Source organism: Netta rufina (assembly GCF_964035555.1).
Source record: "Netta rufina genome assembly, chromosome: 4".
Lineage (NCBI taxonomy): Eukaryota > Metazoa > Chordata > Aves > Anseriformes > Anatidae > Netta > Netta rufina.
In genome coordinates this window covers 47,399,900-47,412,245 of record NC_140127.1, presented here as the reverse complement: position 1 = coordinate 47,412,245, position 12,346 = coordinate 47,399,900, and the positions used below count along the sequence as shown (strand labels likewise).

At 37.4% G+C, this 12,346-nt stretch overlaps 1 protein-coding gene across 1 annotated transcript; it reads left to right on the top strand.

Moving 5' to 3' along the window:
* Positions 1-368: 368 nt before the first annotated feature.
* Positions 369-10,428, top strand: LOC311209186 (albumin; the record flags this gene model as incomplete). Its single annotated transcript, XM_084286388.1, has 14 exons — positions 369-453; positions 1,434-1,494; positions 2,217-2,349; positions 3,260-3,474; positions 4,015-4,147; positions 4,895-4,992; positions 5,755-5,884; positions 6,871-7,085; positions 7,611-7,743; positions 8,128-8,225; positions 8,382-8,520; positions 9,048-9,271; positions 9,781-9,913; positions 10,378-10,428. The coding sequence occupies 14 exons, from the start codon at positions 369-371 to the stop codon at positions 10,426-10,428; spliced, it is 1,848 nt and encodes a 615-aa protein (XP_084142514.1).
* Positions 10,429-12,346: the final 1,918 nt, after the last annotated feature.

Below are 12,346 nucleotides of genomic sequence, written 5' to 3'. Positions count from 1 at the left end.
AATAGTAGCAAAGAAGAAGCACGGCTATAGGATTAGACGATGACATTTTGATCTGATGCCTTGAACTCCTTGTTTGTAATTTGATAAGGAAATTTACGCAAAACTTTATCTGTTTGGATGCTGGAAGGTTCAACCTTTTCAGGACAAAAAGGTCCAGTGTAAAACATAACGAACAAATAATATCAAATTCATTTTTGGCAAGGACATTGCAAGTTTTGTAATCTTCAGACCAAATGGAAATCTCCAAATGCCAGCTCTATGGTTAATATTTTACAGAAACAGGTAGTAAAGAGGTATATAAGAAAATGCTTTCCCTTCAATCTTCCTAGCATTTCTGAATAATTTAGCCCACATCATAATCTGCAACCATGAAGTGGGTAACATTAATTTCATTTATTTTCCTCTTTAGTTCAGCAACATCCAGGAATCTGCAAAGAGTTGCTCGAGATGCAGGTAAGAAGGGATTAATTAATTGCCCTTATCGTCTTTGCTATATTGACTTAATGACTGCAATGCAATTTCGTGAACAAATCTCGTAAGCCTGATCCAAAGAGGGGGGAAAAAAAAAAAAAAAGCGATTGACTTGAAAAGAAACTGAATTAAGAAATCTTGAGGAGATGGGTAGAATACTCCAGACAATCACTTAACTGAGCAAGTAGGTTTGGTGACGTGTCACTTTGTACCATGAATGAATTACATGAACAGATGTTGATCGTTACTGTGGCCACCTGCCTCAGTATCTGTTTGGAAAATCTTGTGGGAGTCTTCTTACCACAAACAAGCTATAACCACAATCTAGGTTTATTACTATCAGGACCAAGTGAAGGGTCTCATCTGTTTTCCTGCTCGTGATGAGCTCAGATGGTATGCATTCAGTGAAAAAATCATACATGTCTGCCCAGTTCATAATTTTGTCTTTGAAGAAAGAAAAATCTACGAATGCTTAGTCTAATCAAACTGCAGCTGCATTTCTTTATTTGTAGATTAGATATGATCATGTTGGTTATGTAAAGTGCATGTGCTAACCACTAATAGGAAGTCACAGCAGTCATTTTGAATATAATTACAAAGGTGAATATTATATTAAAATAAAAAAAAAATACACACTTGAGTGCCTTCAGAAAGATAGGCATGCATAAGAATTAAGTATTTGCAGACAAATGGTCATCTAAGACAACAAAGAATTCTAGATGGCCTGAAGAAACCTTTAGAATGACATACCTGGAATAGCTGTGCAGATTACACAGGATGGTGTACCCAAAGATGGGAAGCGCTCAGCATTAGCTTGGTCTGTTCCAAAATAATGATATGTGCAAGAGCTGGTTTAATGATGCACACTTCTGAAATCTGGCCTGAGGTGCCCAGAATGTATTCTTCAAGGGGGTCTAGCACAGCAAATGAACATCACTGTTCTTTTATTTTTTTTCCCATAGATCACAAGAGTGAGATTGCCCACCGCTACAATGATTTGAAGGAGGAGACATTTAAAGCAGTGTAAGTAAATGTTCTGCTTACATGTTCTGATTGTTTTCCATCTCTATTGATATTGAATTAAAAAGGGAAACTTAAACACTGTATGAGCTCATGAAGGGTGCATGGGTCTCATCAAACCATTGCATTGAATTAGCCTTCTTACTGTTAGTATGCAAAGCTTACAGGTGCTATAAGAGCTGCAAAAGTCATGATGACTTTCTTGCTCTCTGAGAGCACAACTCCTTGCATTATGAGGAAACCTGTGTTCCTCATGTGAAAAGAAAATACATGTAAATAATACAGTTTTGATAACCTTTGGGTGGAGAGAAGTTATTCTGGACTAAGACATTACCAAAAAAAACCACAACCTTCTAGCAAGTTTTCTGAGACAATTCAATGATTTCCTTTTGAAATGGGTTTTGGGAATGGCAGAAGGCCCTTATAAGAACATAATTATTTCTGGAAGAAGACACTGTGAAGACCATCATCTGTAACAATGGCAAAAGCAGCTTAGTTTATGGTAGTTAGGAATGTACTGGTTAAAGTGGCAGAAAATTCAAATCAATCTTTTCCATGTTAATTCTAGTCTATCATTTAAGGAGGTGAGAAGAGCAAGAATATGGGATCCAGTATTAATGATCTTTGTAGTACTCTATTTAAGTATTTGTGCATATTGTTTGAACAAGTAATTTTGAATCTTGTGTTCCTTATCTCCATATAGCAAAATTTGCTTTCTGTTTCAGTGCCATGATCACATTTGCCCAGTATCTCCAGAGGTGTTCTTATGATGGACTGTCTAAGCTTGTGAAGGATGTTGTAGATCTGGCACAAAAGTGTGTGGCCAATGAAGATGCTCCCGAGTGCTCAAAATCACTGGTAGGTAGCAAATCCTTTGGTATTATGTTTCTTCTCATTCTATGCAGCTACCAGAATCATCCTCATTGAGGATTTATACTTGTCATCAGTCAAGGTTCAGATTTTTATGTTGAAACAGAGAACTTGTTTTTGTCAGGTTCTGAAACTCTGCCTTTCAGAAGTGCCACAATGATGGGTGGAGTTATATATTGGAGCCCCAAAAGCAGACTTCAGTACATTAAGTATAGTGTTGTCCATAAATAAATGTTACCATTAGTACAAGTACCCTGTCTGCAAAATACAGGTCTAACTGTAGGAATTTAAGCAGCCGTAGTGTGTGGGTTTTCATACAGGGGTGACTTGAAAAAGATACCTGTCATAATTCAAGGTAAAAAGTTAAAAAACAAACAAACAACAACAACTTGCTCAGATCAGGTATCCTAAGATGTTTACAGGTACATAAGATCCATGGATGCCTAGCAGGTTCAGCCAGGCCCCTGAGAAATTTAGGTGCTTGTGTTCTTGCCAGTTCTCACATTCAAACCAAATTACATGACTGTATTAGTTCTCCCTAAAGGCTTCCCAAGCTGATCATCAAATAGAACACCAAATCCTGCTTCAATTCATCTGAGAATTCACTTTAGTCAGATTACAAGTAAAAGGAGACCACTGACTGGCATGGAGTATTTTAACTTACAATTTTTTTTTTAGTAGGGCATTGTAATTTTTGACATAGGACGACATAAAATAAAACTATGAAATTGTGTTGAAAGCAATGGATTATTCTGATTTATGGTCTAAATCTTCCCTGGTAAAATTTTACTTACTTTTGAGTTTGGGCTTTCTCTTACAGATAGATAGAAAGTACATTACACTACCTATACAACAGTATCTTTCTAACAATAATTTTAACTCATCGTGTCCCTTATAGCCCTCCATTTTCCTGGATGAAATCTGCCAAGTAGAAAAACTCCGTGACTCATACGGTGCAATGGCTGACTGCTGTGCTAAATCTGATCCTGAAAGAAATGAGTGTTTCCTGTCATTTAAAATTCCCCAACCAGACTTCGTTCAGCCGTACCAAAGACCAGCTTCTGATGTTATATGCAAGGAATACGAGGACAACAGACTGTCATTTCTGGGACAGTAAGAAAAATGGCAATTTTGTACTGTTTAAATATTTAGTTGAGCGAACCCCAAGGCATAGTGAGTGTGTAAGGACATTTGAAGAGGCTGTAAGCATGCAATCAATTATCTGCATGTATAAAACAGTTGCTTAATGATTAAATATCCAAAGCTCTCATCAAATTCTTTTCATTCCATGCTGGAGCAGGCTTTTCCATTCAAAATGGGCCTTAAATGATCACATTTTGTAAATCTTTGGGGACATTTTGCAAAAAAAAATTTATTAGAAAAAACACAGTTTTTCCAACATTAATGTAGTAATTTACTTACTCCAGCTCTCCACTAACCCCATTCTAACCAGAAAGGATATGAAGAAAGGTAACAATAAAGAGAATAAAAATTGTCAATAAAATCCTGGGAAAATGGCCACAGATTAGTTTTTCACACTCAGAATTTTCAAATATTTCACAATGCAAAATCACAATGCAAAGCCTTAAGGCATTTCAGGCCATTTGCTGTTGTCATTGAAATATGTAACTTATGTTTTCCTTTTTCTTATAGTTTCATCTATTCTGTTGCAAGAAGAAACCCCTTCTTGTATGCCCCTACAATCCTTGGTGTGGCTGCTGATTATGAACACGCACTTAAGAGCTGTTGTAAAGAGAGTGATGTCGGTGCTTGCTTGGATGGCAAGGTAAAGCAAATCTTTCACTTTGCCTGAAAACGCTGTAGCTGGTCTGCAACATAAAGGTGAACCATAGCCAGAAGATATGCTACCAAAGAGGCTCTAGGGGAAGACAGATCTTTTTTGGCACCCTAACATTCAATTTCCACACCCAACAGATAGGTGCATGAGAGGTCTCTCCTATTTCTCCCCAGTTCCTTGCATGAGCAAAGGGAGGAGAAAGAGTGAGAAGTGGGTGGAATGCTCCTGGCTATGTAATTCTTTGTATGAAGAACTTGTAAAGAAGGGTCAAGATTAATCATGTGCTAGGACTTTGATCACTATCAGATGACTTCCACATAGAACCGTGGATTTTAAGTTAACTTTCAAGATTATTTGGCATGAGCCAAGTTCTCTCTCTGTCTCCAAACTCAGTTCCAATGACTTCCATGTGATCATTGTGGTGCTTTAGAAGAGAACTTACGCTCTTTTGGGGCCACAGAGTTTAAATGAAATTGAATATTTGGTTATAAGAGCAGCTTATCATTAGGTGAATTGCACTATGCCATAAGGCATAGTGTGTAGGCTAGAAGTTAGATGCTGGACTGGGAACTGATTTAGGGCTGCCTAAGGAATTCTCAGTTTGCTTGGCTTTACATCAGTGCTAACTGGACAAGAACCTGTACTGTTTCTGAAGTGGGATTTTCAGATTTGCCTTCTGCTCAGTCCGTTAAATGTAATTAGCTTAATGTGACAATGTGCATCCTATTACTACAGGAAACTGCCATAAGAGAAAAAGTCAAGAAAATAAGTGTGAAGCAGAAGTATTCTTGTGGAATCCTCAAGAAGTTTGGAGATAGAATTTTCCAAGCAGAGTAAGTTCCAATCAGTGTTTTATAAAAAGTAGGCTTGTTGGCTTAAACCTGCAACTACTCATGAGGAAAATATCAACACACATAATTCACTTCTATATGCTGAGTTTGATAACTGTACTCACAGTACTTCCCAGTGTAACTTTGGCTGAGGAACACTGTCCAACACAATAGAGATTAGTAGGTCAGTCTTTCTGGACTACACCTGCAGTGATCTCTCAGCCTATTTTTTCAAGTGTAGAATTTAGTTCTGGTCAGGTTTCAGCATAAAGACTGGATGCAGAGGGGAACCTGTGTATTCCAAGTGGATAGTGAGTAGTAGTAAAAAGATCATCCATGTGAGTCACAAAGAAATGAAGCCATCCCTTGAACCAATACACAAGATATAGAGACCTGAGAGAGATCACTAGAACCAGATTCCAATGTGTTTAATCTATGTGTTTTCCAAAGTTGTGCCCTGTTCTGATTCCTGTACTGTGTCTGTGCTAATACAGAGATGCTTTACAGTCATTTGAGAGAGGGAATTCTAGGGTGTGATTCTTATATATACACCTCAGATCAGAAAATCCAAACTTCTTTCTTATCGTTCATTTTAAAGGAGAATTGGATTGCAGGTACAGGTGTCAATGCCTTTTTTTTTAGCCTTAAGTTAGGTGAGAAGAATGAATGTCATCAGTGATGTATAGCATAAGTGTTAGTGATTTGCAAGTTTTCTGTTCCATATGGAGCTTTGAATCAAGTGTATTTTTCTTATTCTCTGTCCAGTAAACTTGCTTTCCTGAGTCAAAAATATCCCAAGGCTTCATTTGCAGAAATCTCAAAACTTATCCATGATGTTAAGGATGTCTACAAAGAGTGCTGTGAAGGGGACATGGTGGAGTGCATGGATGACAGGGTAAGCTAAATATTCTTTAAAAATGTTTACATACATGAAAAACAGTAGGAAATTAAAAATTTCAGTAGCATGAATACCTGCTGAAGTTCACAGTCCTAGAACTTCTATTCAACACTGCTGGAAGGTTTCTCAGCCACTCAAAACTTACAGTCAGCTCAGCTGACTGTTACCGGAACTAGGTTTTGGACCATGATCATGATGGCAAGGAGTTTTTATTGATATATACACACACACACACACACATATATATACACATACATATATATATACATATGTATATACACACACATATAGTGTGTGTATGCGGTCAAAATCAAAATGTTCATCTGGGAGGGGGATTGTTTGATGGCATTTGATCAATTTAAGTCATTTGTAAACAAAGAAAAAGAAAGTGGAGGCAGAAAGAAATTCTTTGAAATCCTGCTGTGTGATTTTAATCACTATTAATCCAGTTTTTCTGTAGTCCCAATTAATTCTAAAGGACAGCTTGCATGGGAGGATTTGCAAAACTGCAATAATAACCGTATTTAAATATTGCCTGCCCAGCTGGAACTTAGACATACTTCTTATACTTATAAGCAGCTGGTGTGCTGGTTTGGCTTCATAAAACTACGGTTTTTAATGTTTTGTTTTCTATCAGAGCTGGACATGTGACAGGACTGAAAAGATTAATCAGGCATCCTTGTGACAGTCTCAGTGGTTTTAACTGCCTTTCCAGAGTTTGTCTCCTCAAAGATTCCAAGATCAGGGAGGGAAGCTGATTCTCCCCCATGCCTGTGAACATCTTGCTTAACACGTGCAGGAAATGCCAGTACCTCTGATTATTTCCTTTTGTATGGAGACAGCATTTCTTTAGGAAATCGCTAAGTAAATAAGTAATCTGAATAAAAAAAAAAAAAAAGTCTGAAACAGAGAAAAGAGTTGAATTGATCTATCTTTAAATTATTATTTCATAGCTTATCTGAAGCTTTATTTTAATTTTACAGGCAGAGCTTGTGAACTACATGTGCTCTAAACATGAGTCTTTCTCAAGTAAAATCAAAGACTGCTGTGAGAAGCCCATTGTGGAACGAAGCCAGTGCATTATGGAAGCAGAATTTGATGAAAAACCTGCAGATCTTCCTTCACTAGTTGAAAAATACATCCAAGATAAGGAAGTCTGTAAAAGCTTTGAGGCAGGCCATGATGCATTCATGTCAGAGTAAGTAGTACAAACAGTACGTGTGCTTGTCCTGTAAATGATCTGCTTTTGTTTCTGGGCTATGGCCTTTTGTATCACTGGAAAAAAAAAATAATAAATCCTCTTGGATATTTCAAGTGTGTATGGAGGAAAGAGAGGACCACATAGAAGTCCAATGTGGCAGATGTAACTTCAGGCCTAGTTTCTCATTCACACTTTGTGGCTGTTATCAAAGCTGAATTTATCGTTGCCTTTATTTATTTATTTATTTATTTATTTTGGTGCTGGTCCACATACATTGTCTGCTTGAGAAGCATTCTGTCCTGGGGAAACTATTTTGTTCCTCTTAAATTTGCCCTGTTGGCAGTCAGAAGAATGGCCAAAACCCAAAACATTTTACTAAAAAAAGCAGGGAACATTTCAAACTTACTGTCCACCTTACTTGATCTCATCTGAGGGACTGTCACTGTCAATTACTGTGTGGTGCATGAGGAAAGCAGCGTGTTATTCAGGAGCTCTAATGCTGTCAGCTTGTGTGTCTTTCAGGTTTGTTTATGAATACTCACGAAGACACCCTGAGTTCTCCACTCAGCTGATTCTGAGAATTGCTAAAGGATATGAAACACTCCTGGAAAAGTGCTGCAAAACTGACAACCCTGCTGAGTGCTATGCAAATGCTGTAGGTGCAATGCTTTGTTTACTTGTGACTAGAATGCTTGGTTGGTACCAATCATGAAGCAATTCAGTTGAGGAGCAGACAAAAAGCATTTTGAGAGACTAATCCCAGAAGAAGTTAATATTCTGATGGGACATGAAGCAGTGCAAAGCCCATGATAAAGATATGAAATCATCTCAGCTTTTTTTTTACTGAATTTCTGTTAGAACTGAATGCTCATTTATGAATCAAGTCCCCTTTACTCCAGCTAGGCTAGAAGCAAACAGTTGGCCTTTCAAAATGGATATCTTAGAGCTAGTAAGATTTAGAAGAGACCATAAGGTATATTTGCATGATCATGACCAGAATGTCCTGCTCTGTTACTGATAAATTTTAACTTGTTTGCAGCAAGATCAACTGAATGAACATATCAAAGAAACTCAGGATGTTGTAAAGACAAACTGTGATCTTCTCACTACCCATGGCGAGGCAGACTTCCTCAAGGCGTAAGTACTTTCTGATAAGTATTCTCCAGCGTAAATGATGATTCTGGCAGCTTTGGGAATATGCATTTGAACCTGACTTCTATTTTCAGTTCACTAGTGTAGTTAAGCAGAGAATTCTTCAAAAGTGAGCAGTCATTTTTAATGCAATTTTTTCAGATTGCTGATCCGCTACACTAAGAAAATGCCTCAGGTATCAACTGAGACCTTGCTTGAAATCGGAAAGAAAATGACAGGCGTTGGTACCAAGTGCTGCAAGCTTCCTGAAGACAGACGCCTACCTTGTTCTGAGGGTTATGTGAGTACATTTGTTTATTCTTTTTATTCCTCTGAGAGATTTCTTCTGTTCTCAAAAACATGGAAATCTGGTGGGATAGTAAACTAACACTGATTTTTCACAGCCCTCAAGCTAATTAGCAACGTAACAGACTTGGAAGTCCATTCATTTTTAATGAACATGAGGACCTAAATAGCTCTCTCAGATGGCAGCTTGTGAAAATTGTAACTCAGCTTTGCTCTCCTTCAGAAAGCAAAAGTCAGATGATTGAGTCTTTAGGAGCTTGTGTTTAGAAAAAGAGCCTCTTAAAAGAAAACCGTTCTTATTGATTATAGTCTAATGGTCATACCATCAGCAGATTAAAAAACATCTGACTCCAGGAACACACATTCATTTTAAATTCTAAAACTGCCATTTCTGAGCAGCTGATTAGGTTGGATAGCTTCCACTTTCAGCTATGCTATAGTGACACAAACATCACACATTTCTTCTGTTATTGTAGAAGGTTTAACTCATGTTTGTACTTATTTCCATCTATCTCTCACCAGCTGAGCATGGTGATTCAGGATATGTGCAGGAGACAGGAGACCTCACCTATAAATGACAATGTTTCACACTGCTGCAGTGACTCCTACGCTTACAGGAGACCATGTTTCAGTGCCATGGGAGTAGATACCAAATATGTTCCTCCACCGTTTGATCCTGAGGTGTTCAACTTCGATGAAAAATTGTGCAGTGCTCCTGCTGAAGAACGGGCAACAGGCCAGATGAAGTAAGCTAAATGAAATTCCTTGGAGAATAAACTCAAAAACGTAACACTTGAGCAGGGACAGAAGTAAGCTAACAAAAACCCTGATCTGTTGTCTGACTGGGACTTCACTGCTGACAGAGAAAACCAGATGGAACTATGTATTTGTACTGAGCTTGTCAGCATGTTACATCACATAGTTAGGAAGAGGCACAATAAGTTACTTTCTTCAAATGAAATTAATGTCTTAACTAAACGTGACCAGTTTCATATACTGCCTCAGACAGTGCAAGTCTTAGGATTTACTCAGTTAACGCAGCATACAGATCATTTCACTAAGTTCTTTCACACCAATAATCAGGATAACAAAAACCCAGCAAGTGATGGTGGTAGACAGGGAGTTTGGCAAAGACCTCTAACGCATGACAAAAAGCCTCTTAAATGAACTGTATCTGCATAGAATGACATATTATGCATTGGCAAAACAAATGACAACAGGTAGCGTTAACTATGGCTTGGTGCTTTGTTTTCAGATTGCTCGTCAACCTCATTAAACGCAAGCCCCAGATGACAGAAGAACAAATAAAGACAATTGCTGATGGGTTCACTGCCATGGTAGACAAGTGCTGCAAGCAGTCAGATATCGAGACATGCTTTGGCGAAGAGGTATTTCCTAGCTCCTTTAAAAATAAAAATAAGCATACAGGAAACAGGGAACTCACTAGGAAACCAGCCACTAGGAAAGGTGTAGAAATGTCAGTTTCCAAAGAGCAATCTCTTTATCATGTGAAGCATTAATGGATCTGCATTATTGAGTGAATCCTTTTTTTTTTTAAAAAATTATTTATTATTTATAACCAAAGTATCACATAGGTACATATATTAGGAAGACCTTAGAAGGAATTATTCTGTCTGTAATTCACTCTAAATATTTATTTTCTACCTTTGCAAAATTGAAAGATACCCAGCACACAAGAACACACAGCTCCTAAACTTAGAAAGTACCATTAGAATTATCCTTTGAGCCATAACACAGACACAAGTTGAAGTTCAAAGAAGTTCTTGCACAAGCACTGCGTACTGTGTTCCCTTTGTTTCTCTTTCACAACTGTTTGAATTCCTTTTTCTAGGGTGCCAATCTCATAGTCCAGAGCAGAGCCACATTAGGAATTGGTGCTTAAGACACGGTAAGTAAAAGAAATAACATTTATATAAAAACAGGTAATCCCATCCCTGTCTCCCCATCTTTCTACCCATTTAACTTCAACTCAAAAAGAGCATCTAGCTGCCCTTTAGCCACCATATGTTGGCTTTCTCAATGGGTAGTCAACCAACTACAATCATACAGCATATGGAAGGTTGAAGTGCTACTAGAATGCTACTGCTTTGCAAAATAATATTATTATTTTTTTTAATCCCATCTAGGCTGCCCAAGGAGAAAATATGAAGATAAAATGCTTCTGTGTAACTTCTCCTGCCCATTACCTTTTTTCCTTGGTATTGAATGACAGTTTCGTAAATCTTCATTTTTTTTGTCAAACCACATGCTTTTCCAGAAACTTTTCAATTCTATTACTTTGCAAAAAATGAATAGTAAATAAAATCGTTGTAAATCTGCATCTGCCCTGGTCTGCTGGTGACTGCTCTAAGGCAAAGATCTTACAGGCACTCGTTACACAAGATGGTTGTTACAGCAGTATTTATGGATAGGCACCCCATTGTTTTCTCTATTTCTTGCTCTTTTAAAATATTTATGTCCCACCAATCGGATAATATGAAAGGTGGTATGATTTTTAGCTAGACTTTAATAGGAACATTTGACTCTTCACGATTATAATTACACAGTAAGAGAATGTTCCAAACATTCTAAAGAAGTAAAGTCTATAGAAGATTGCTAGTAATGTTCTCTTAAAAATGAAAATAAGATTTTTATTTTTATTATTTTTATAGACACAGATCAAGCATCTCTTCTCTTGCAAAGAACTGCACAGTGAGCTGTTTTTAAACATGTCTATTTATGCCTTTAGTTCTTTATAAAAAGAACTTCTGACTTTAGAGATGCCTTTTAAGAAACCAACAATCAAAATCATGCCCTTCATTGCAGTGCATTCCTAACAGAGACATTGTTAGGTTCCACACCACTAAAACACCATGATTTTCTATTACATACTTAGTTTCGATCCACAAACAACAACAAAAAAGCACAAATCTTGTACAGTTGAATGTGGGATGGCATGGTTTTTTGTTTGTTTGTTTTCCAGCTTAGAGCCCTTGCATAATAAAGCATTTTATGGGGGCAGTTTTCTTGGCCTTGAAACCCTTTGTGACTCTAGTTCATGAACCAAGAATCTTCTACAGAACCACATAAATACACTCAGAATGAAACAGAGACACGAGGTTGAAAATGTAAAGGGAAGAATTTGTGAATCTTGATACAATTGGAAGGTTTGAAATTTCAGTCAGTTAGACATAGTTACGCATTGTTTTAGAAGAATGTATGTGGCCTCAAGGTGTTCACAATCGTCTCATTACAGATGCAGAGCTTAGTGAATTTGAGCAAGAAACGTTCAGCAGCTGCAGTTAAACACCTTCCCTTCATTGCTCCATGTTCACGGCAAGGAGCACAAAAGTCATTATAAAGGCCATTCCCATTATCTAATTCACAGTCATTCACTGCAGCTGAGACTAACCTACTCTAGGACACTGTAGTTTAGTTGTAGTTAATTAGAACACATTAAGCTTGTCCAAGGAAAATGTTTAGGTAGGATTCTGAAGCAGAAAAATCAGGTCTAGCCCACAAGACTATAAAGAAGTGGGGAATTCTCAGTAGTTTTCCAGTCTTTCATGAGCTGATTAGCTCACTGTAATGTCTGGTAGATCTTTTAAACAGCTACAATACCTACATATACAAAGTTAACAATTCCATTAAGATTTAGAAATCCAGAATGTGTTTTTAATTACTGCTTGTGTAATTTTGCTGACTCCAAAGGGATACAAAATTCATATGTATAATTTCCAGGCTGCATGTATAATTGCTGAAAAAAGTGATGTGTCAAGAGAACAGAGTAAAGTTGAATATCAATATACCAAAAAATCTGA